Raw genomic sequence first — 23,790 nt, forward strand, 5'->3', positions numbered from 1 at the left:
GACAAGTTTGTCCTGGAGGAAGCTGATTGGGTAAGATTTCGTACAAGAGCACCTGATACCCTGGGAGACATCTTCAAGGGACTTTCATGTGGGACTCGTATCAAGGACAGTCCTCCTGTCTCAGAGAAGGTGCATTCTCACATAAATGGGCAAAATAATTTATCTTGGCATACACTTTCCACCCAAAGATGGTGCTGTTCAAAAAGTGAAAGTGTGTCCCTGAGAAACTTACTACTTGTTTTGACCTAATAGGCTAATGCAATACCCCCAAGGGGTGAAATGACATTCCCTCCTGCGACAATTGCTCTGAGCTTTATTTCGTCTAAGATATAGGGTTAGGTTTTCAAAAGGGTCTATTGTAAGGCTTAGGGGGTATTGCAAGAAAATATTTGCAATCAATTGCAAATATTCTGCTGCAATTTTACAATTGAAAGATCAATTTTAGCCCTAGCAAATCAGATTACACTCCTTGTTTCAAGGAGCAGATAAGCAATCAATAATGAATTTGCAATTAATTACAAGACATATGATTGATTTAGAGACCCCCAAAAGACTTGCAATTGATCGCAAGTTTCTTGCAACACCCCATTAGGGTAGGGAACAGTGTTATATACATTAAGGGTTTGATTAGTGTGTGGAATTTATAGTGAAGCAATTGGTGCTGAAGCAAATGTTATGGAACCATTCCGGGGGGGGGGGGGGGGGTGTTTCCCCTTATTCTGAAAAGATGTATTGTTCTCTCATAAAACAGATAGTAGAATATGATGGCGCTTTTTAATCTCTCCAGATTATACGCGCCAGTCACTTTCGCAAGTAGGGTTTCGGGGAGGGAAAGCCCAGCCCTATGGGATGTCAAATGATACATGTTGCCAGAAAGATGGCGCTGTTCAGTGTCAGTGTAGTATACAGCAATGTGTGCAATGCTCCTCTACACTATGAAACTCCTTACTAGTGTCTAACTAATGCAGTAGTACTGATTGGAAGGAATGCACAGTTACATGAATGAAGGCACCTTTCTTTGTTTTTAACTACTATAAACTGTACCAATAATCAAATGTGTGTTTAATTCATTCTTCAGTAACCTCAAATATAAATGGTGTCATCACCGACTAAAAACAACAAAGCCTGACAAAACAGTATCAATATACTGAGCAAATCAAGCTTTTAACAAAAGTGTTGATTATTATGACGTTATCCCCCACCCCCGTCCATCACAAAAACTCATTCAGATAAATAAAAAGATTTCCCACAACTATAATTTCTTGCATTAAAATTTTGAATGACCTTTAAAATCAGAAATCGTTTGAAACATACAAGACACACAGTGCAAATGAAATATACTGTATTGAATATTGTGTTACAATTTTTTTGTGCAAATTTCACAAGCTACAAAGGTTTCATAGATTTTTACACCATATAATATTTTACCTTGTTAATGGAAATAGTACAAAGCAAATATGAAGGCACTTTAAAGTTGTTACCCTTATAGCAAAATTTATTATCACTTCGGGTAATATAAGAAAATATCTGCCTTCTAAGAAATGTTTTAAAATTTCAACAATAGAAGTCTGCCTGCTTTGAGTTAGAAATGTGAAAATTCCTTATTAAATATATCAAATCAAATATGGTATCTAATCATCAGTTGACACACTTCCTAACTCAGACCTGGGGGTGTTTCACGAGTTAAGAGCGACTTTAAGAATGACTGGTGAACCTTTCTTATGCACAAATAATCATCTATGAACATTTAATGGTGAATTTCATTTACCACAAGAAAGGATCACCAGCCATTCTTAAAGTCGCTCTTAACTTACAAACAGCTTTATAAAGCGCCCCCTGGGCATGTAGAATGAATCAACATACACTAGATGGTCACTGCAACCTAAAGTATATAGTATCATACTCCATTAAACACCAAACTCAATATTAGAATGGAGTACAGAAGGTATCTTAGAATGGAGAATACTGCAATTGTAGTGAACTTAAGTTCTTTTGAAAAAAAAATGACTTTGACAAACTTTGTGATTTACAAAAGATAATTATTCTTAAATATGACCATCCAGGCCTGTGACCATCTTTCCAGATACAGACCTCAAGAAAAAAACAGTTTTTCAATGTTTACACCATAAGTATTATAGTCACCATCATATAGTAGTGTACATTCCTGTAGGAAATGTTGATTATGTCCATACAGGCAACATTGCACAACATTATTATATGTTAACACATAAAATCTGATCGAGTTGTGATATTCACATAACACTGGAACATGACTGAAGAGGAAGAATAATGATATACTGATCAGTGTACCAAAGTGATAGAGTAAATGTTAATACAGTGATGCCAATCAATAAAAAAACTTTGAGAGCAGGTTGACTTTATAGACAGATTCCTGTAACAGATGCTTCCATGGGGAATGCTATTCAAAGAGGAACCGTTCCTGTGGTCTTTGTAGATAGGTGGTCATCCTCACACGTGACACACTGGGACTTTCCTTTGATTATATCACGATCCACTGAGCATATTGCCAATTCAAGATACAGTGATTTAGTATTCTCACATTTCAAACATTCTTTCTAGCTCCACTGACCTGCTCCATATAAATTCTCGATCTGTTTTTCTTTTATAATTATATTTGTTCTCTTATATTTGAAAGTTTAAACTCATTATGACTTAATGTATGGAAAGCTGATTATATCCATCACAATAAAACACATTCTAGAAAATGAACCAATTATGAAAATGATTAATAAACAGAGAAATGTCATACTTCATTATAATTCACTCTTACTAATCCTAGGACCTCTCTTCTTCTGTTTCTTCTCCTTCTTCTTAGGTTTTGATGGCATATCAAACATCTGAAAGAGAAGACAAATGTAATATCTCTTCAGAACCGCATCAGGTAGTCAAAACATAGTATGGAAATAAGACTACAAAATATTCCCTCAAGATATTGTAATGCCCTTGAAAAAGTGGAAAAAGTATGCAAGTAAAAGAAACCTGAAAAGAACTTGACAAGACACAATTTCTTTAATTCTTATAGAATTTCCAGCCAATTTGACACCTGTATAAGGCCTAAAAACAAATTTAAAGTGAAAAAGGAAAGGAAAGAAATTCCATGATATAAAATTTACTGAGGACTGTGTTTAAAATCAAATTATTACTTTTCTATAATTGTATTCAGAATTTCTGGAATTTTGCGAAAAGTGTAGCCCGTATTCTGAAGTCAGGGTTAAAGACCACAGACCTAACTCTGTGCTAAAATTATGGGAAGCCAAAATTTCAAAAATCATGTTTCATAATGAGGAAAAATACTTCAGTTATCATTCCCGGGCAATTATGAACAATTTGAGTGCCAAATGAGTTAATAAAGTGGATTCGTACTGTTAGAGGTTTGTACCCTAATTGGCTATCCTTAGTTAAACCACAAATTAAAACCAGGGTTTAATCTAAACCTGAGATCAGAATACAGGCCACTATCTGAACAATCATTAAACTGAATTATTTGCCCTGGATAATTTAAGAAATCATTTTTTCACTACATGAATTTGCAATAATCTTGTTCTAAATTGTGCTTCAAACCAATGAAACCGACTCCAAACTGACCAAGTTTATTTGACTGTCAATACCACTGATCAGGAGTTATTGCAGTGAATATGGCATGTGTAGGGCAGAGTCTGAAGTGACACAAGAGATTATGGGAAATGATTCTGATACCTGAGATACAAAAGTTCCGAAATTCTATATTCAAATTATTAATTTGGGATATGCTTTGAAAATCATTTGCATTGCAATTTTAATCAGGCAACCTGAAGACGAGGTCTATTTAATGGTGCTTTTTTTACAAACAATCTATGTATCCTTGTATGATTCAAACATACATGTACAAAGTACTTTTTGCCCTTCGTAAGTTGCTCTGAATCACCCTGAGCATCTATTGTGCTATACAAATTATACAACGTACTATTTATTTATAATTAATGGAGAAATATCTACAAAAAATTCCAAGACAAGTCTTAAATATTGAATTACTATTTTTAATAGAAATTAATAGTTGCTTAAACCTTCCGAATGAATTACTATTTTTAATGGAAATAAATAGTTGCTTAAACCTTCTGAACATTTCCTTATGATAATTTCTTAACCTTTAATTATTTTTTCCACACATTATATACATACACATAGCTTATTAATACTTACATCCTGTTGGTTTAATTTGCTGTATGGGTTTACAAAATTCTCATCCCTCTTAATAAAATTCAGTTGTTGTGATGCCTATTTGAAAGGAAACAAAAAGATAAAAAATCAAAATAAATAACAATATGATAACAGAGAATTTTGTCCTGGACTCTGGACAAACAATATATTTGCAATTTTTCGTCAAACTCCCTAATAAAATCAACAAGAACCTTAGAGCCAGCAAGTAATAAAGTCGCAAACCACATGAATTCACAATAAATATATGAATTATCTTTCCACACCCATTTTCACAGTATTTCTATCCTTCAAATGTACCCAATGACATTGTTTTATCATTTTTCCAAAAATTATGATGGCATCGACTGAAAAAATGCCAATATTAATGAGAGATATGAGGGGGTAGCCACTAGTTAGGAATGTCAGATGTGACATCTTTATTAGGATGAACTTTCTATGGATGATGAACAAATTTCATTCTGGATACAAATTAATATCAATTGATAATAAAAAATATTAAATACAATTTTTGCTTACTAAAGGGACCATCACACTTTCATTCATCCAGTGTATGCTGATGTATGTACAGCAGGCCATTTTCTTATTTTTACTCCTTTTTCTTGATCATGCAATAGGTTTTTTTTACATCAAGAACTGAAACATGAAAACATTTTTTTTGTTCTTGATATTATTGTCACATACTGAATTCTTCACATCAAGAAACAGGATTAATGATAAAATAGGTTGTCATTTGTACATCGCCATACTCCATACTCTGGCTTAATTGTTTGTGTGTGACAGCCTCTTTAAAAGCCATTCAATTTTTATTTTCAATAGTGACAAATATATTACAGATTGTATAAACTCATATGTGAGATAATTATCAGTGCATTATGGCCTTAGTTGTAATAGTGTACTTACAACCCATATAATTTTTGTTTGAAATGTGAAAACCTATTAGCATAACTCACCAGATGAAGCAGTGTTTGGTGGGAGTTGTCATAGTAACCAGTACTCTGAGCAAACTCAAAAGCCCACTTGAGAATAGAGTTCCATTCTTTTTTCTTTCTGAGTATCTTGTTTGTGATATCTGGTAACCTCAGTACGATGTCGCAAACAAAAGCTACATTTTCCAGGATCAGAGACATTGCTGGAAGTGAGAGATAGATTTATGAGCATTAACTAGCATTCATGGGATTCATAATCAAAAGAGTTACATTTTCTTACATTAATTCATTTTATTTATTCATTTCAAACCTCCATGCCCCCTAGGACCCCTTCACACAAAAAGCGCCAATAAACAAGGATGGTAGTTGATACATATAATGAGAGGTTTTGAAATAATTTATTTGTCCATAACTCCATATAATTTTGAAATGATTTACATTGCATGAGTATTTCAACAACATATTTTTCCAAAAGGGGTATAAACTCAAAGCACAAGTGAATACTCAGTTTACATATTTTGTGTAGGGTGACCTCCATGAACTATTATTTCACAATTGTCATGAAGATTACACTTAGTACAATTAAACAACACTTGTACATATATAGTAATTCATTAAAAAATTGCATTAAATCTAGTCCACACTTTGACATAATTCTTTTTGCAGTAAGGGATCAAAATTATGTATTTTCCTGTCATTTTATTTCTAATTTTTAAGCCCTTTGCCATTTTCACTGTAAATATTCAACCAAGGCATACAAATATAATGGTCTAGTAAATACATACAGTGGTGTTCAAACGTTAGTAAACCCTACCAGAAAATGAACACATTTGAAGTGTTAAATTTCTGCCATGTTTCAGATTTATTGTGAAGTCAGGTGATAAAATATTACATTCAATTAAGTTTTGTTTCCCTGGGGTTGCCGAACATTGTAATTTTGTTGTCCAGAAGTAGAAAAACAGAAAAAATTATCATCCATTTTTTTTTTGGGGGGGGAAGGTTCAGCCACCCCCCCCCCCCCTCCTCCCTACTTTCAAGACAGTCTTTGGTTCCTGTTCCACAATGACAGTCTAGTTCTGAAAGTTATTAGTTATTGTTCGAAAAACCCTACTCTACTCACTCATTGCATATCGTATACCATAGATCTACTACTCTGAGTAGTAGGTCCATGAGTATACACAACCCTCCTCTTTTCATTGTTCTTGGAACAAATAACTATTAACGCCTAGATCCAGACTAACAATGATTATGCTTCTCTCTAGTACTTAAATAAATGATATTATTAATTCATTTGACTTACTGTCTTTCATAGTTTGATCTGTAGGAAATTTGTCTCCAATTTGAAACTGTTGTTCATTCAAAAACAGTCTTGACTGAACGAGCATCTATGAAAAAATAACAAATATGACACATATGAATTGTTGCCATTTTTAACATACACAAATTCAATTCAAAAGTAGGCCAATAGATTATCAATAGTAAAAAAAAAAGAAAAGAATTAAAGTAAAAAGGAAAAAATCATCAAACTAAATAAACTGACTGATTATCATTGATAACAAGTAGTTATTCTTGTCAGTGCAGTGACAAAAGTACACTGTTCATTCAATGTACCAGTAGTTAAAGTACTGAGTTGACATGGAAGCAAGCCATGATAATTTTTTTTATGTTAGTAGTTTGAATATATTTGTGAGCAGGTCCTTCTTATCCTCTCTTGTCATCAATGCATTAAGATTCGCGTTTTAGGAATACCAAGACCTTAGTAGTACTCTCCACACAGCAGGAATCATGCTCTAAGTGTTGATTTTAATCTGATATCAACCCCATGGTGTGGCAACCTAAGTGGAATGACAGAGAGATCTGCCATGCAACTACAACCCCAACATGTCATTTCATTCTTGCCCATCCATCAGTCATTTTCTCAAGCTGCCAGGGGGAGGAACCACCTCCCCCCCCCCAAAAAAAAAAAATGTACAGTTGATCTCTATCTGGGCTGGCAAATTAGCAGAATATGGCAAGCCATAAATTTCAGCTTATATCACCCTGTTGATGAGTGTTCAAAAAGTTCAAAAAGCTATTTGAAGATCAAAATTCACAAAGAGATATGTTGAGGTAGAGTAGAGCTAATGTGTTTTTTTTATTCACAGGAGCAATATGCAGATAAAATATGCACTAACTTTCAGTTTTCACAGACACTTTCCTTGTTTTTCTGCTTTTAAGACAAATCTTGAAATATGAACATGATTATTCACCTCTTCCATCTTTTCTAACAGCATGATAACCATCTTATGTTGCTTCTCATAATCATAGGATTCAAACAGACTCTGAAGAGCAGGCATGTGCTGGCTTCGTCTCTCAATGAACAGCTCACGATCTACAACAATCTAGTGTCAAGGTTATAAGTGAATATCTTAGAGTACTATTTCATATTCCCATTTTTTATCTTTTTTTAATAATATCATGATAATATAATATAATGTTTTATTGTCCAACTTAATGGAAATTCATTTTGTTTACATGCAAACATACAAATTACAAATATACATAATCAAGGAGAGACAAAATTAATACAAAATACTGGCATGCACGTAATACATTCGTTCTTATACATAAGACGATTAAAAGAGTATAACAAGATCATTGCTGAAATACGAACAACAAGAAGGCATATTCTGTGTAATTATCATTACCATCATTCTAAAACTGTTAAATAAGTAAAAGTTAGCAATAACATGAGTTTATAAGGGCAATGTTGGGCATGTCAGCATTCACAATGAAAAAAAAAAGGAAATTGATCTCCACTATTAAGATGTAGTCCTATATTGTACAGTGCGTATTAAAAAAGTTTACAGTTTAGAAATAATCCTATGAAATTATATAGATGTATTGGTATTTTGCAACATCCTGGAGTTTTGGCCACATTTTAAATTAGTACAGATCTCTCTAAGCAAATGATGATATACATGTAACTGTTGAAAAACTTTGCGCTTGAGTGAGCACCACTTACTTTTGAAAAGTTTGTGAAAAATGAACTTGGAAATATTTATATGAACAAAAGTAGGCATAAATTATGAAGAACACATGGGCCCGAATTCACAAAGGAGGTTTTGAAAACCCACGGTTGAGTCCAAGGTTTATGCAGATTTCTTTTAAATTATGCTTAATTTACCGCGTATCGGTGCGTGTATAAAACATGTCCAATGCTGATGCCCGCTTTTGTCAGTGCGCCAAATTGACGCCTGTTACCATGGTTAGATACGCTATTTTATAGTGGACTCATGAATAAAATAGCGTTGGTAACCACGGTAACAGGCGTCAATTTGGCGCACTGTGACAAAAGCGCGCATCAGGATTGGACATGTTTTATACACGCACCCGATACGCGGTAAATTAAGTGTAATTTATACAAGAAATCTGCATAAACCATGGACTCAACTGTGGGTTTCAAAACCTCCTTTGCGAATTCGGGCCATGAACATTAATCGGGAAGATTGATCTGAAGATCAATCGTTTTAACTTATTTCACTGCCAAAACACTTTGTAGATTTCACCCCTCCCCACATACTGAGGCCATGGTAAATAATTTATATCAATATATATAAATTATTTATGATCACAAAATAATTTTAATATTTGTTAAATAAGATTTTTTTATCTCTAAATTGTTCGTTAAGACGGCATTGCTTTCCGGAAGTACGTCATACATAAGCGGTTCAAGGGTCGACGCTATTGTATTTCCGTTGTTTACATGTGGAACGAGAGGTCTACGCGGCATCAGTTAGGTAAGAAATCTTCATTTTTTTACATTTTTTAAAGTAATATTTAAAACCTTCCTACGCATTAGGCGTAGGAAGGTGTAAGAATTAATAAAATTAACAAAATGCTAGTGAGTTCGGTTTAAAAAGATGGATTTTTGGGGGAAATCCATCTTTGTTTTGGTCGTTCGCTGAAGGCACTATGGAGAGTGTCAAGACGTCAATGATGAAGAAATATAAGACCTATCTAAAAAAATCATCATCATTGCGTCCTCAAGACTAGGCCATGGTGATGATATCTGCTTGACACAGAGCTGTGATTCAAATGAAATGACTTGGGCTTTAATATGAACATGAAAAATTAACAGGGTAAAAACTTTCCCCCACAAAAAAACACAAATTCTGAACTCTCATTTTGAAAAGTTGCACATGCATGTAACAGTGATTAGAACCAAGTAGAAATCTTTTACTGTAGAAAGGGAAATGGATTGTTGTCAGGGAGGGGACTATTTACCTTTTTGGGGGTAAACATTAACATGATTGACTCTTCATTTCATCAAACTTCAAAGTTCAGAATTACAATAGGTCTATTCGATGTAGACCTAGTTGTAACTAGTTATCATAACCTTGTTTATTGAATTTGAATGAGTGGCTGTAACATACAGTAGGCCTACTGTTAAATCAAAATAGTTCAGTTAACAAAATTGAATGTTTATTGTGCAATATTTAACATAAATGAACAAGCAATTAATGCATATTTCTTACAGCCAGGAACAATGCAAATAGATTGAGAAATATCCATGTACTACATCTACCAACACATGACTCGAATACTCTGAACAACAGCCTCGAAATCAAAGGATACACTTGGCAAGGTCTGGGTCTTCTGAATCATCCCGTGAACCACCACTGCCTCCCGCAGGTTTCCCCGCCGACTGTTCCCCCGCTTCGACTAGCTGAAGAAATGCACCCGCCCACATACTGGTGCTCAAAAATACGATGTATTCGTTTAACTTCATTTTCCGCTTTTACAATAATCGAGGCCGTGAAATTCGGAATTTTTAACTCAAGTCAAGATCAATGGTCGTTGATGGTTAAGAAGAAAAGTAGTTGTTGTAGATGAAAAACGACACGTCTACAAATTCTTTTATCATTTACCCGTCTCGTCGTCGTCGTCGAGCAGAATATTCTTTATCAATTATCAATACACGTGAATGACTCTGTTTCGTAGTCTCATCTGAGCAAAAAGTATTTAATGTTTTCGATGACGAGCGGTATCCAACCCCTCCAACTTGCTGGTCATTGATTATTTTGATAATGCGATTGGTGTAAAATAAAATGCAAACATTATTTAGCATATTTTATACAAATAATGTCAATAAAACATCATTTTGTAAACAAATGTAGAAATGAATAAATCAAGACTGTGATATAAAGTCTGGAAAGTCAGTTTAGGATCGAGGAAGGAGGGGGAGAAGAGAGAAGGGGGGGGGGGGGGGAGATGAGGAGGGGTTCCTCGTAGAGGGGAAGGGCTTGGAGTTGGAATTAGCGAGCCTCAGGCCCCTCAGGCACTCTGATTTGGAAAGGGTATGTGCTACCTCAGGCTCAAAATCTGAAATCCATAGCACAGTACAGGCAGAGTACAGGTGGAGTGTTTCATAAAGCTGGTCGTAAGTTAAGAGCAACTGGTGAACTTTTCTCGTGCTTTTTAATCACAAATGAACATTTAATGGTGAATATAAATTTACCACAAGAAAGGATCACCAGTCGTTCTTAACTTACAAACAGCTTTATGAAATGAACCTCGGGATAGTATACTGAATTAAGTTGCTAGGGGCATGCTATCCCTTGATCTGTGAATGGGGATGGGGGGCCCCGGAAGAACTGACATCTGAATTGGGGTGCTTAAATAGGAACAGGGGAGGACGGATTATAGTGCTAGCAAGGCATGAAGACGGGTCAAGGGCATGCATATACACATACTGCTATGTTTTAGTGAGTGATCCCCCGAGGTGATTCCCCCTCCCCCCCTTGGGAGGAGAAGTGGAGGATGAGAAGGAGTGGGAGCTCAGGGTTGATGAGGTGTGAAGTGTGAATTAGGAGAAAGGAGAAGAAAGGTAATATTACCCCAGGGTAAAATATGTATTTCTTGTTCTTTTGACAGTCTGTAATACTGTCAAATGACCTGACTTGGTCAGTTAATGAATTGAAGTAAAACTTGAGAAAAATGCCAGGGAAAAATGGGTGTCAGACATACAAAAAGTTTGATCATTTAATGGGATTGCCAAAATATGTTTGCTCTATTAGCTTGCATCAAACTGTAACTTTAGTCAGTGAATGAAGTATCATCCAGCAGTGTATAATTAGGTACTTAAATTGAAATCAACTTTTATTCAAATGTATTCATTTATCTATGTTAGATCTGTGGCAGGGCTTTTTTTTAATTCTCAAATATTAATTTGCTTTATGAATGACCAAGGATTCATGATTTGTAACATAAGATTTTTTTAAGCCACTTGCTAGAATTCACATATACATGGAAATCAAATCACTGATGGTCCTCTGTCAGGCATAAAACTAATTTAATTACTTACTATAATTCAATTTTAAAAAAGTATATAATCATAAATGTATGCAAGAGCACTTCATGTGACAAGGTGTACAAATTACCCTGTTATTTCAATTTGGTGCAAGCCATATTACTAACTCTTTCAACAAAAACATCCTGTGTTTGCTAAAGATTGAACAAAAATTTGTATTTTTTTGTAGCATCACTTGCTTTCTTGTCACACATGCAAATTTAAATAAACATGCATTCACTCACTCTTACTAATAGATGCATGTAAGTTAAATGTAAGATATGTGTTTTTTACACTTAATACTTTATTATGTAATCTGGATGTATGATACACTTGATACAAAAATGTTATATTCCATATACTAACATTGTTTAATAAGATGATTTACAGGGAATTCTAAATGATGGGACATATCAAATCCAAATCAAAGATGATAATTTGATATAGACTTCATGAATCTTGCTTTAAAAAAAGGAAGCTGATAAAGATTGAGGCACATGCACTCATATGGCTGATGAGTGATTGTGAGTGATAGATCATCTCTTTTAATGAAATCACAAGGAGATATTTGGTTAAATTTTACATCAGAAATGTCAAAATGGAGCATATGTTGTTAGATGTTTTTTAACTCCCTGTAACTTGAGATATGTAATCTATATTCAAAAATATCAATATGAATTATATACTTTTGTGAAAAATTTTATTTTACAAAGTCATATCATACTTCTCCTTTGCCATTTTAAATCTCCCCTAAAATGAACATTCTTTGTGTATCACTGCTTGCATTGTAATATTTGCATAAAGATTTACATTGTTTGATTTTTTTAAAGAGAATGGAAAAACAATCAATTAATCAACACATAATATTGCATACAGATAATGTACTATCAGCATATACAGTGTAAGTAAGCATCACAAATTTCTGTATCCAAAGAAAAGAATTTTGAGCTTGATCAAGACCATGGGAGGCTCAATGTCTTAGGAATATTACGTCTAAAAGAGCACTTACATTGTTCAATTTATGGCAAAGGGAAATCTCTACTTTAATAGTACTTAGTAGCATTACACAAAATTCAGTTACCAGGTAGGTAAATCAATATTCATATTTTACATACTGGAAATATTATGAAAGGGAGAGTACATCATCTGAGTGAGAAAATATCATGTTTGACACTAGCTCACATCAAATATTCTTAAGAGTTGCTTTAATAGTTTAATAATCTTTCTCAAAAAATACATCTATTATGACTTTTTGAAATGCTTTCCAGACAATCACACGTCATGTGAACAAAAATAATATATTTTTAGTATTTAATTTCACCATTCAGTTCCTCTAATATCTCTTCTTTATAGAATATTTTCATATAATACCATACTACAATTATTGGCTTTCCCTTTTAATCATTACAACCCACTCCATTTGAATCTATCCCTCTTCCAGGGGACATCATAACCTGTGACACCATTAGACACAAGAGGGCAGCACTCTTGGTGTAATCCATCCTAATGGTCTCACAGGCCTAATTCATTCCCCATAGACTCATGTGTTAAATTGGCACTTTAAAAAATTCATAAAAAATAAGGATGAAATTCGGGGGTCGAATGTTTACTACCAGTGGATAGGATTTATATCTGGCAATCCATATCTGACCAGAAAAGGGTCCCTCGACCGGCTCATTTTAAAAATAAATTGGCGTGTTTGAAGACACCGTCGGGGGGAGCAGATTCATCAACTCAAACAGCAAAATAGCCCTAATCCTTCCGCCAGTCATAATATAGTCCAAAATTGGTGATATTTCTTCCCAATTAGGGAAAAGGAAGTTCAGTAATTGCCAAAAATAGAATCAGTGTTAGATGGACAATCATATGCATACACTTTGTCAATCAGCCATATCAAAATAAAAAAAATAGCAATGGGTTGGCTCGAATGAATATCTATGGCCTACCACTAGTAATTAGGCCCGTGAGACCTGTATTGTATGGCACATGAAGGTTTCTTTTTAATTTACCTTCCTGGCTTTTCTTCAACATCTGTACACTCACTTTATCACAAAGAAATGCATGAAATATACAGATGTGTTATGTAATGACCATTTCTAATGTTACTCCTAATGTCTAGTGCCCTATGGATTTACACACATCCTACATGCCTATATGTAGCTCAACAATGGATGCAATGTAGGGCCCAAATCCTATAATGCAAATTGTAGATATGAATAGTGTGCATATCTGGATTCAAGATCTGCCCACAATATAAATACCAGATTCACATGAGTTTAATTAGATAACAATAAAAAGAAATGAGAATCAACATACAAGCATACTATACATTCACATCTTCCTATGACAAGGGCCCAAGCCAGGGTGTAAGAGAAAGAGACAGGGGATTAGATGGCTTGTATTCTAAATGGATGGGGGCTAGTCTGGCTAGAGGTCAGTAAAAGTTGAACAAGATGGCAGTAGAACTCATTCTCAGCCCCCCCCCACATACTAACTATGCTTTTCTCTACCCCCCCCCCCTCCCTCTTGAATCCACCACTCTTCAGTCAAATTCTAAAGTTTTCTCTTCTCATTCCCTTCCCCATGAACCAATTTCACAAGCGCTATTGATGCAAGGCCTATCTAATGTGTACTTTATCTCGTGATGGGTGCAATACACGATTTACAGCAGCGCTCGTCGGTATACGAAAACACACGACAACATGCAAGCAAGTCCCAGTGACAAACACATGCACATACAGCCTACACAGCCTAGCCTAGGTACACAAACACAGAGTTAGTTACTAATAACAACTTGTTACCTGTACTACCCCCTATGTAGCCTTGTATAGCCATGAAGTTCAGTTTTTGGACCTCTTGATGATTGAAACATGTCTACTAGTAAAAACAATCTGCTACTGAAGAGTTGGGCAGGGATTTCATCCACTAAGGAATTCCCCTTCTAATAGGCTATGGTCAAGGTTATATATAGGTCTCACAGGCCTAATTCATTCCCCATAGACTCATGTGTTAAATTGGCACTTTAAAAAATTCATAAAAAATAAGGATGAAATTCGGGGGTCGAATGTTTACTACCAGTGGATAGGATTTATATCTGGCAATCCATATCTGACCAGAAAAGGGTCCCTCGACCGGCTCATTTTAAAAATAAATTGGCGTGTTTGAAGACACCGTCGGGGGGAGCAGATTCATCAACTCAAACAGCAAAATAGCCCTAATCCTTCCGCCAGTCATAATATAGTCCAAAATTGGTGATATTTCTTCCCAATTAGGGAAAAGGAAGTTCAGTAATTACCAAAAATAGAATCAGTGTTAGATGGACAATCATATGCATACACTTTGTCAATCAGCCATATCAAAATAAAAAAAATAGCAATGGGTTGGCTCGAATGAATATCTATGGCCTACCACTAGTAATTAGGCCCGTGAGACCTGTAGGTGCCACGAGCCTAATTACATCAGGAGGGCTAAAGATATTCGTTCGACCCAACCCATTCAAATTTTTTCAATTTGATGTTGCTGATTGACAAAAATGTATGAATATGATTCAAAATCTAACACTGATTCTAGAAATGGTAACTACTGAACTTCCTTCACCCAATTTGGGAAGATAAATAAGTGACTTGGAACTATTTTTTTGACTGGCGGGCTAATTAGGGCTATTATACTGTTTCAGTTGATGAATTTGATCCATTCATAGTTATCTTCATAAAAGGCGATTTATTTTTTAAATGAGCTGGCTACGGTACCCTTTCCTGGTCAAATATGGAATATGTCAGATATATATACTATCCAATGGTAGTAAACATTCCATCCTCTAATTTCACATTTATTTTTTATGAATTTTTCAAAAGTGCCATTTTAACACACAAGTCTATGGGGAATGTTTTACGCGCGTGACACCTAATGTGGCCTATGCCCATTTGATCTCATCCTTTTAACTGCAATAATACCACTCAGCCAACATCCAATTCATCAAACCATGTAAGCCTGTGAGTATATCTATCACTTGGTCCAATATTCAGTCAGACCATGCCAAGTTTGCCTAATGCTCACTTGGTCAAATGCCACTTGGTCAAATGCCACTTGGTCTATCTGATTAAACAAACCACTAACAGATAAAATCTTTGCAAGACCTGTAGAATTTATCAAATTTTGTTTTAAGTGGCTGAAACATGTGAAGCAGTGCGTGCAACCACAAGGCAAAGGCACAGTCTCCCATATCTTCTAGATTGATTTAACAACAATTACACCAAACTAATGATTGACCATATGGGTTTAGCCAAGACAGTTTAAAAAAAAACAACCTTGTATTGGACCAACTTGTATTACACCACATGGGTACCATTATATTTGGAACACAATAATTGGATCATGCATTAGTAGACCAAGTGGCTATAACCTCCTTCAAGACTGGAACCTTGCAGTAGCAACAGGAAGCGAAAATCAGTCGGCATAATCAAAATATCTGGAAGTATAAAAATAGTCTCTTTGAAATAAAATTCTTGATTTCAGTCCTGAATCTTTAAGATATTCTTCTTTTCAAGGTCTTCCATCTCCTTCATCAGTGATGCTACATTGTATCTCAGCTCATGGAACTTGGAAACAGGAATCTGTTGAAAAAAAAATTATCACAAATGAGAAATCAATACATTATCAACTAGAAGGTACATGAACATGTCCCAGCAGATATAAACATTTTAATGGACTGCACAATGACATAACAGAGACATTGATTTCCTGTGATAGATGCTATATTTTACAGAAGTGGAATGCTATTATTGAAACAACAATCATTTTTGTAAACTTTTAAACATAATTCATTGGTTGAGCAACTACATAATGATCAGACTAGATTCCAGGCCAGGTCATGCCTGGAGTGGAGCGTTGTGGCCCAGTGGATTAGTCTCCGGACTTTAAACAGAGGGTCGTGGGCTCGAATCCCAGCCATGGCGTAATTTCCTTCAGCAAGAAATGTATCCACATTGTGCTGCACTCAACCCAGGCGAGGTGAATGGGTAACCAGTAGAATTTATTCCTTGAACGCTTTAGCGCCTATTAATATGGCGGCTCAACTACAGCCGGGGTAATAATATGATAACAAGTATCAAAGTACAGTTGAGTAATACTAAATAGATTCATTATTGCGGATTGAAATAATCGCTAGAGGGTATTCATTTGTCTCGCAATCTACTATGGTCAACAAGGAAATTCGTGATCACTCTCGCAAAAAGTGTTCACTGGCTTTCTAGGAAATTCGTGATCACTCTCGCAAAAAGTGTTCACTAGCTTACAAGTTCACGAGCTTTCGAGTGCCGCTGCAACTCTTTATCAAGTGACACGGATTGTCCGATATCGTACTCTATTTATACTAACCTCCAAGACCGTACGCACAAACGCGAGAACAGTGCCCACCTATTGTTCTCGCGTTTGTGCGTACGGTCTTGGAGGTAAGTATAAATAGAGTACGATATCGGACAATCCGTGTCACTTGATAAAGAGTTGCAGCGGCACTCGAAAGCTCGTGAACTTGCAAGCTAGTGAACACTTTTTGCGAGAGTGATTACGAATTTCCTAGAAAGCCAGTGAACACTTTTTGCGAGAGTGATCACGAATTTCCTTGTTGACCATAGTAGATTGCGAGACAAATGAATACCCTCTAGCGATTACAGTTGAGTATATGCACATTGTAACTGCGCTATATAAATGGACATATTATATTATTATGCCCAAAGTTATTTTTTTTTTTTTTTTAAAGGGACCTACAGCCTTCTTGCCAGATACTAGGTGTATTAGAATGGTGAGGTGCAATCATAATACATTATTGAATGCAGGGTCAGATGAAAGATCAGTTAATGTTTGAAGTGGCTACCAAAGGTTATTAAGAGTTATAATGTTTAGATTTCTTAAAAAAATACTACATAGTTTACAAAGTGGACAGAAACAATTAGATAATGCCATGACTTATACTGATATGCAAATTACAAAATAGTTATATAGAAAGACCAATTCTCTCAAAGGTAAGCCCTCAAACAATAATTTCTTTATTTCATTTTCTCATGACATATTTCTGTTTTTATTTCTGTTGTCAATCAGGGTGATGGATTTATTTTCCGACTACATGTAAGTTTGATTTCATAAAGGAGGCAGGACATCAATATTTTTACTTTTGTTACCTCAAATGATTGAATTCTACCATCACTCAATGTCATCTCAGCCATGATAGTAGGTTCCAATGACCGACTCAGTGCACTGTCAACAGAGGGCAACAAACATAATATGGTTAAGACATCTCTTGATGATTGCTATTCAGTGAGCAAAAGTGCTAAAAAAATACACAATAATTTATTCCTTGAGATGAAGTCAGGCTAATTATGCTGCATTATAGTATCACACTTTTTAAGATAATATACAAGCAAGTGAAATTATCATGAAGGTAGTTGTGTCAATCTGATAAATTGAAAATACAATTATCTTTTACATTTACATGGAAGATCATATGATTATCACTATTTCTTTCACTCATTTCCAGTACCTTAATTTCATTAAGACAATTCATCTTTGGTATATAAAGCAGGGAGGAAAAAAAATAATTTACCTTGTTGATATGGCAACATCTACCCTCCACCTGAAATTATCAAGTTTGGGAAACCTTACTCTGCCCCTCTCTAGTGCATCATTAATGGCTGTTCTCCTGTGAAAATAGAAATAAGGTAGTTGATACATCAATTGGTCTAATGCCAATTCGTCTAATTAACAACTTGTCTACTATCATTTAGTCTCTCATCAATCTGTCCACTATCCACATGGTCTAAATGCCATTTCATCCACTCATCATTTCGTCTAATAACCAGTTGGTCCAATTGCCATTAGTCCATAAACCATTTGGTTTAATTGGATAAGTGTTAATTGGACGAAATGAATGAATAGAAAATGGGTATTAGACGAAATGGTCATAGACGAACAGGTGATTAGACAAAATGAATATTGGACCAAATGGCTATTAGACGAAATGTTGATGGACGGAATGGCAATACACTAAATGAAAGTAGACCATGTGATGAGTAGACGAGTTGGCAGTCGACAAATCGGCAGTTTACAAATTCTATCACTGGCACACTTTCAAGCAACATACCTATTGTTCAGGGGATGAACTTTCCTGTCATTCCATTCCCCCCGATTGAATAGTATGGCATCATGTATTTACGCCCATGAATTCTTTATTAGCAAGACTGAAGAATGTTAATACTGCCACAATCCCTAAATAACTATACATCATCTCCATAATCATCATCATCATCACCATCACCAGTACCATCAACATCATCATTAGCGCTAACAAAGTTTCAATAGGAGTCTATGCCTGCAGATAGATACAAACATAGTACCATGCTGGGCACACTCCAACAAATATCAACCCTAGCCCTACCATCAAAATAACAAATTGTTGGAGCAGAGCTACCATAATCATAATAGCAATAAAGCTCTATAAGTATATACAAAAAAATGTGCACTGCACAGACACATTAGATGTATTGTTGTTTTGCTTTTTAAATATTTAATTTTGGCTTATGTAATTTATCTACCCATTTTGTTTTATTAATAATTGTACTGTAAACATGTATATTTCAGGTTGCGAATCATGTGGATTTTCAATCAATAAACCCTTACTTTAATGTACCATCTATCATTTTATTTTCAGTTGCATTTTCAAATGAATGTTTTCTGTTACAACATGACGAAAATCTTGCTTTGAAGAGCAGTATACCCCAGTTTCCCTTATCATCAATTCTCTTCTCCGAGTACTACAAACCCTATTGCCCTCAAGCATGAAATTTAAGTATAGAAACACCTGTTTCTTGACCTCGGTCCGAAGATAACACACCCCAGCATCAACGGTCACAGCAGGGGGCCACACACGATGGATTGCAATGTGTGTAGTTCTGGTGAGTGCATGGAGTTCCATGTATACACGCGTTGATAGAAACTTTTTTCTTTCTTTCTTTCTCTCTTTCTTCCTTCCTTCCTTCCTTCCTTTCTTTCTTTCTTCTACAGGCAGACAAGTCTTACGTAATAGCACAGCTGTTGTTTATCATTTCGTCCTTGGCTCAACGCTCGTTTACTGGCCCGTGGTGGTGAAATTGAGACAAGGGGATTACCTGGCCAAGATGGGTTTATCGGGGTTGGAAATGTTGAGATTTTTCAAATGAAAAATGGGGTATAGGACCGCAGTTTGCAGTCCGAAGTGCGGTCGAAAATCAAACGGGAGATTCACGTAATGAACTGATATTTACGATCATCATAGAAATTCGAATTTAGCTAAATTTGACCATCATCTAAACACTCATTTTAAACAAAAGATAATAAACACTTGAAACACTTACTTTGGTCCATACACTGCACTTGCAAAGTCTGCAACATATTCTGGTGGAATTCTGGGGAGATAAAGATTTGTATTGATATTATACAACAATTAATGAACATAGCCAATCACATATACAATGGACCTCATTCTATGCACTAATACATATCAGTGTGCAATAAGTATGGGGCATAAAAGCATTGATTAACTGTAAAATTCTTGAAGAACATTTTATTGTTCACCCATTTTATCAAAATAATGAACAAGTTTACATTTTAATGTATGCATCTTGGATATTACAAATTTGTGTGAAAGTAATTGGCAAATCAATTTGAGTGTACTGTTTCTCCTTACCTGTGTATTAGTTGCATGACTTTATTTTTTTCAACTTTATTCTAAAACAGACTATTAAATATTAAAAATAATATGCATAATCTTACAAATTAACACAGCAGTGATGGTTTAAATCATCTATTTTTTATCCTTCAGAAACTAAAGCATTCATTTTTATGTAAAACAATTGAATGGATAGGTATAAAACATGCTAAACAATGCTTTACAATAAGAAATAAAAGTCGTATCACTAACACTGAATAACAAAGCTCTTTCATAGTACTGTCAATTAAGCAATCATATTTAGCTCTACTTGGCCAGCTCTGTTTATGGTAAGCAATATTAATTAATAATGAAATTTAAAAGTCATCCACAATAGTTATCTTCTTCTTATCTGACCTCTACTACTTAGCCACGAGAAGGCCCCGTTGCATAAATGTTTCTATTACAGTAATTTTGCCATCTAATGGTATCTCCAATTCAATTCAATCCTTTATTTTGATTGGCTGTTGGGTCATGTCACCATGGGAGTTACCACCATGGGCAAACATTAGAGGGATCTACCTGTCTTGAGATATTTATTTCCTTGGTCTCATGGATGGTTCTTAATATATCATCAAGAAAGTTTTTTTTTTCCTCTTTGTACGGCATATGAATTAATTAAATATAAAAGAAATGGAGGAAATGAAATATTAAAGGAATTGAGGCTTAAGTGATTGCTAGATAAGGTCAGGCTGTTTTTTTCTCTCTCTCTCAGGAATATACGTACTTGAGTTCTGATAAGTCTGCTTTGAAGAGCTATAATAAATAACAAGAACAAAGATAAGAAATAGTAACTCATATTCTTGCTTTATTTATAAGCATGGAGAAAACATTTAAAGAAAGATTAATAAAAGACTAAAGAGTAGAAAATGGCAAAAAGAGGAAATCAAAGAATAAAGATATGAAAGGCATGAAGACACCAACATATATTACAGCATTCACAATTATGGAGAATTGAATGAAATAACTGTCATGCTTTAAAACATGAGGTAAAGGAAGCAAAATATTATCTTACTGAACATGTAATTGTCTTTTGTATTCAATAAAAGATGATTGAATAAAATCTTTCTGAATTTTCTCGAAATTGAATATTTGAAAGAAAAAAAAACATTTGCTAAATACACAAGCTACTTTCATAAAAATGTATCTTCTAAAAGCATTGTTTCCAAAAATTATGCATCAGTCCCATTGAATATTATGCTAAAAAGTGAATGCAAACAAAAATACAATTTTGTTGTGCATTATCTCACTAACCTGGCAAGACAAAAAGAAAATAAGTGATTACACAGCAAAGTACATGCAAAAAAAAAGAACAATAATGAAATAATTCATCTGACCTAATATAATTTAAGATGTAAAACAAAGCACCGGAAGAACTATGGACTTTTAGTTAATATTGAATGACATGATAACTTCAAGTCTGGCTTTCAAAGATGATTATATATATGACATAGACTAAACTGACTTGGTCATAACTAAAGGCGAAGTCCACTCTTACATCAAGTTGGTTTAATAAAAGGAAGAATATTAGAGAAGAATATTAATACACGTTTGATATCAAATAATATTTAAGGTTAAGGAATTAAGACATATTTTGTAATGTCATATATGCAAGAAGCTGCCCCAATATGTCAATGTCATGTTCATAAATGCCTACTTATTAATGGTCAGGCTCCATGATGAAGTGTGTGATAGAAGACTGCATAAAATTAAGTATATAATGATATATTGAATGAAAATGTAAAATAATTTTCAAAAAAGAAAGAAGAAAAGAAATTTTGAATTTTTGAATTACATGACAAGTGGGATGCTACAAGCATGTGAGTGTGATAGCACAAATATTAAAACTTTAACCATCCATTTATAATTGTTATTCTTGGTGAATTCCTGCCCTGTTTCATGAACAAATTGCTCTCATTTTCTTACTTTTATTAAAACTTTCTTTATTCCAGGATGAACTATTACTATATTTTCTAATATTTCATCCTATCCAAGATAAAAAAAAAGAAAGTCCAACAAACCTCTTGTTTTAACGATGTCAGGGGAAGTCTGTATGCTGCACGCAGTAGTGTCAAGATCCCAGAATAAATGATAGACAATGCATCACTTGATTGACCACACTCATTTGACAAGTTTGGGATAAAATCTTCATTGATGATCGTACCTTCAAATGAAGATACAGCCGCTGTCAATAAAGAAATTATTATATCATATAATTATACTGAATTGACAGAGCTGAGATGTGAGAATCTGAAAATGAGATAAGTATTTTTGCGTGTTCACTGGATCCTGCATTTCATCAGGACTTGAGTTGAGGAAATGAACAGAAGATGATGAAGGTAATTCTCTAGTAATGTACTTTCTCTCTTATCATCCTCCTTCTCATCATTCTTCTCTGCTTCCACCATATTTTTTGCTCTTCTGACTTTTCTTTTCTTTTTTCTTTCTTCTACTCAACTTCAACTCCTTATTTTTCAGAATCAGAACTGGCAAGTGGCATGACGTGACTGGAGCAAAAGTGTAAAGACTCTGCATGTATTTTTATCTAACAAGCATATCATATTTCAATCTGTTAGCGAATTAAGAAAAAATAGATTATCTGATCATTTATTCCTTGATTAGTCTAAGACTGTGTAAGTACAAGGTACGATAATACGCCAGTGGCGGACTGTACAAGACTGGAAGAAGAAGAAGTGTGTTATTTGAATTAATTTGAGTACAAGCAGTCAGCACGACACAAAATTGCGCATGTGGGACTAAATGAAAAAAAAACTGAAGACGATTACCTTTCAGAAGCTCCCTAAACGTTGATTTATCTGAACTCTTTAGTAATTTTACCATAGATTTTATTTCATGTGGTACCTTGGAACCAACGAAAAGAGTTCTGTCACCAGAAAAACCACCAGGATTACCAACAGAAGGAAGGGCCATTTTTCGATATTGTCTCCTTTCCTCCAGCTCCGCAAGTACATATACCGGTAGTCTTACATCAGCCGCGCTGGGAGTACATAGTGCAGTGGGCCTGGGTGGATTAAAGGGTAGGGGAAGGCGGGGTAAGTTGAGCATAGGGGCAAGTTGAGCCACCAGCCCCAGGCCAATAATGAATTAGTCAGACATTGTGGTGGTGTCATGTATTGATGACCCATAGCATAACCCCTAACCCCACCACATTGTTTCCAACTTTGAAACAAAAAGTAGTTTTTTAGAGGGAAAAATATGAATTTCAGCCAAAAAAGTAAAAAAGAGTGTGAAATAGATAAGTGCTTTATAAACACACACGTCTTTAAATATAATAAAGACATGATAACAACATTATTAGTCCAGGTATGGATCTTCATTCTTGTCATAGTCTTTTATATGATGGATGCATAATAAATGTGCGGATACAAAATTATCGCACTAAGTTAGGACTGGGGTAAGTTGAGCCAAACAGCATGGGGCAAGTTTAGCCATGGTAATTCCTATGGTAATGTATCTTAAAAAACAAACAAACCATAAAAATCGATTGAAATGCAGGCTGAAAGGAGCAAATATACATGACCGCTCTTTTCCTTTTACAGGATGTTAGTATTTATAGA

The 23,790-nt window shown here is 34.8% G+C and overlaps 2 protein-coding genes across 3 annotated transcripts; both read right to left on the reverse strand.

The window, feature by feature from the left end:
* Window positions 1-1,763: 1,763 nt before the first annotated feature.
* On the reverse strand, window positions 1,764-10,117 carry LOC121407516 (coiled-coil domain-containing protein 134-like). Its single transcript, XM_041598646.1, has 6 exons — window positions 9,762-10,117; window positions 7,394-7,515; window positions 6,445-6,529; window positions 5,169-5,347; window positions 4,201-4,275; window positions 1,764-2,858 (listed from the first exon to the last, which is right to left on the reverse strand). Exons 1-6 carry the CDS (start codon window positions 9,913-9,915, stop codon window positions 2,775-2,777), a joined length of 699 nt encoding a protein of 232 aa, XP_041454580.1. The 5' UTR covers window positions 9,916-10,117; the 3' UTR covers window positions 1,764-2,774.
* A 1,642-nt stretch (window positions 10,118-11,759) lies between these two features.
* Window positions 11,760-23,205, reverse strand: LOC121407541 (COMM domain-containing protein 5-like). Of its 2 annotated transcripts, XR_005968926.1 has the most exons (8): window positions 22,999-23,205; window positions 22,234-22,397; window positions 20,940-20,968; window positions 19,860-19,910; window positions 18,074-18,169; window positions 17,652-17,727; window positions 15,379-16,088; window positions 11,760-12,978 (listed from the first exon to the last, which is right to left on the reverse strand). XR_005968926.1 is itself a non-coding variant. In XM_041598677.1 (7 exons), the coding sequence occupies exons 1-7, from the start codon at window positions 23,141-23,143 to the stop codon at window positions 15,987-15,989; spliced, it is 663 nt and encodes a 220-aa protein (XP_041454611.1). In that variant the 5' UTR covers window positions 23,144-23,205; the 3' UTR covers window positions 15,303-15,986. The 2 variants fall into 2 exon arrangements, 1 of the variants encoding a protein (XP_041454611.1); XM_041598677.1 differs by lacking the exon at window positions 11,760-12,978 and having other exon boundaries at window positions 15,303-16,088.
* Between the last annotated feature and the right edge of the window lie 585 nt (window positions 23,206-23,790).

This window comes from Lytechinus variegatus, chromosome 1 (genome assembly GCF_018143015.1).
Source record: "Lytechinus variegatus isolate NC3 chromosome 1, Lvar_3.0, whole genome shotgun sequence".
NCBI lineage: Eukaryota > Metazoa > Echinodermata > Echinoidea > Temnopleuroida > Toxopneustidae > Lytechinus > Lytechinus variegatus.

Coding starts and splice junctions, on each gene's coding strand:
- LOC121407516 (XM_041598646.1), bottom strand. CDS start 9,915: ATGAAGTTAAACGAATACATCGTATTTTTGAGCACCAGTATGTGGGCG. Junction 5,348..6,444: donor AGATCAAACTATGAAAGACA/GTAAGTCAAATG, acceptor TCTCACTTCCAG/CAATGTCTCTGATCCTGGAA. Junction 4,276..5,168: donor ACCAAACACTGCTTCATCTG/GTGAGTTATGCT, acceptor CCTTTCAAATAG/GCATCACAACAACTGAATTT.
- LOC121407541 (XM_041598677.1), bottom strand. CDS start 23,143: ATGGCCCTTCCTTCTGTTGGTAATCCTGGTGGTTTTTCTGGTGACAGA. Junction 20,969..22,233: donor TGACATCGTTAAAACAAGAG/GTTTGTTGGACT, acceptor TATTTATTATAG/CTCTTCAAAGCAGACTTATC. Junction 18,170..19,859: donor AGTGCAGTGTATGGACCAAA/GTAAGTGTTTCA, acceptor CTATTTTCACAG/GAGAACAGCCATTAATGATG.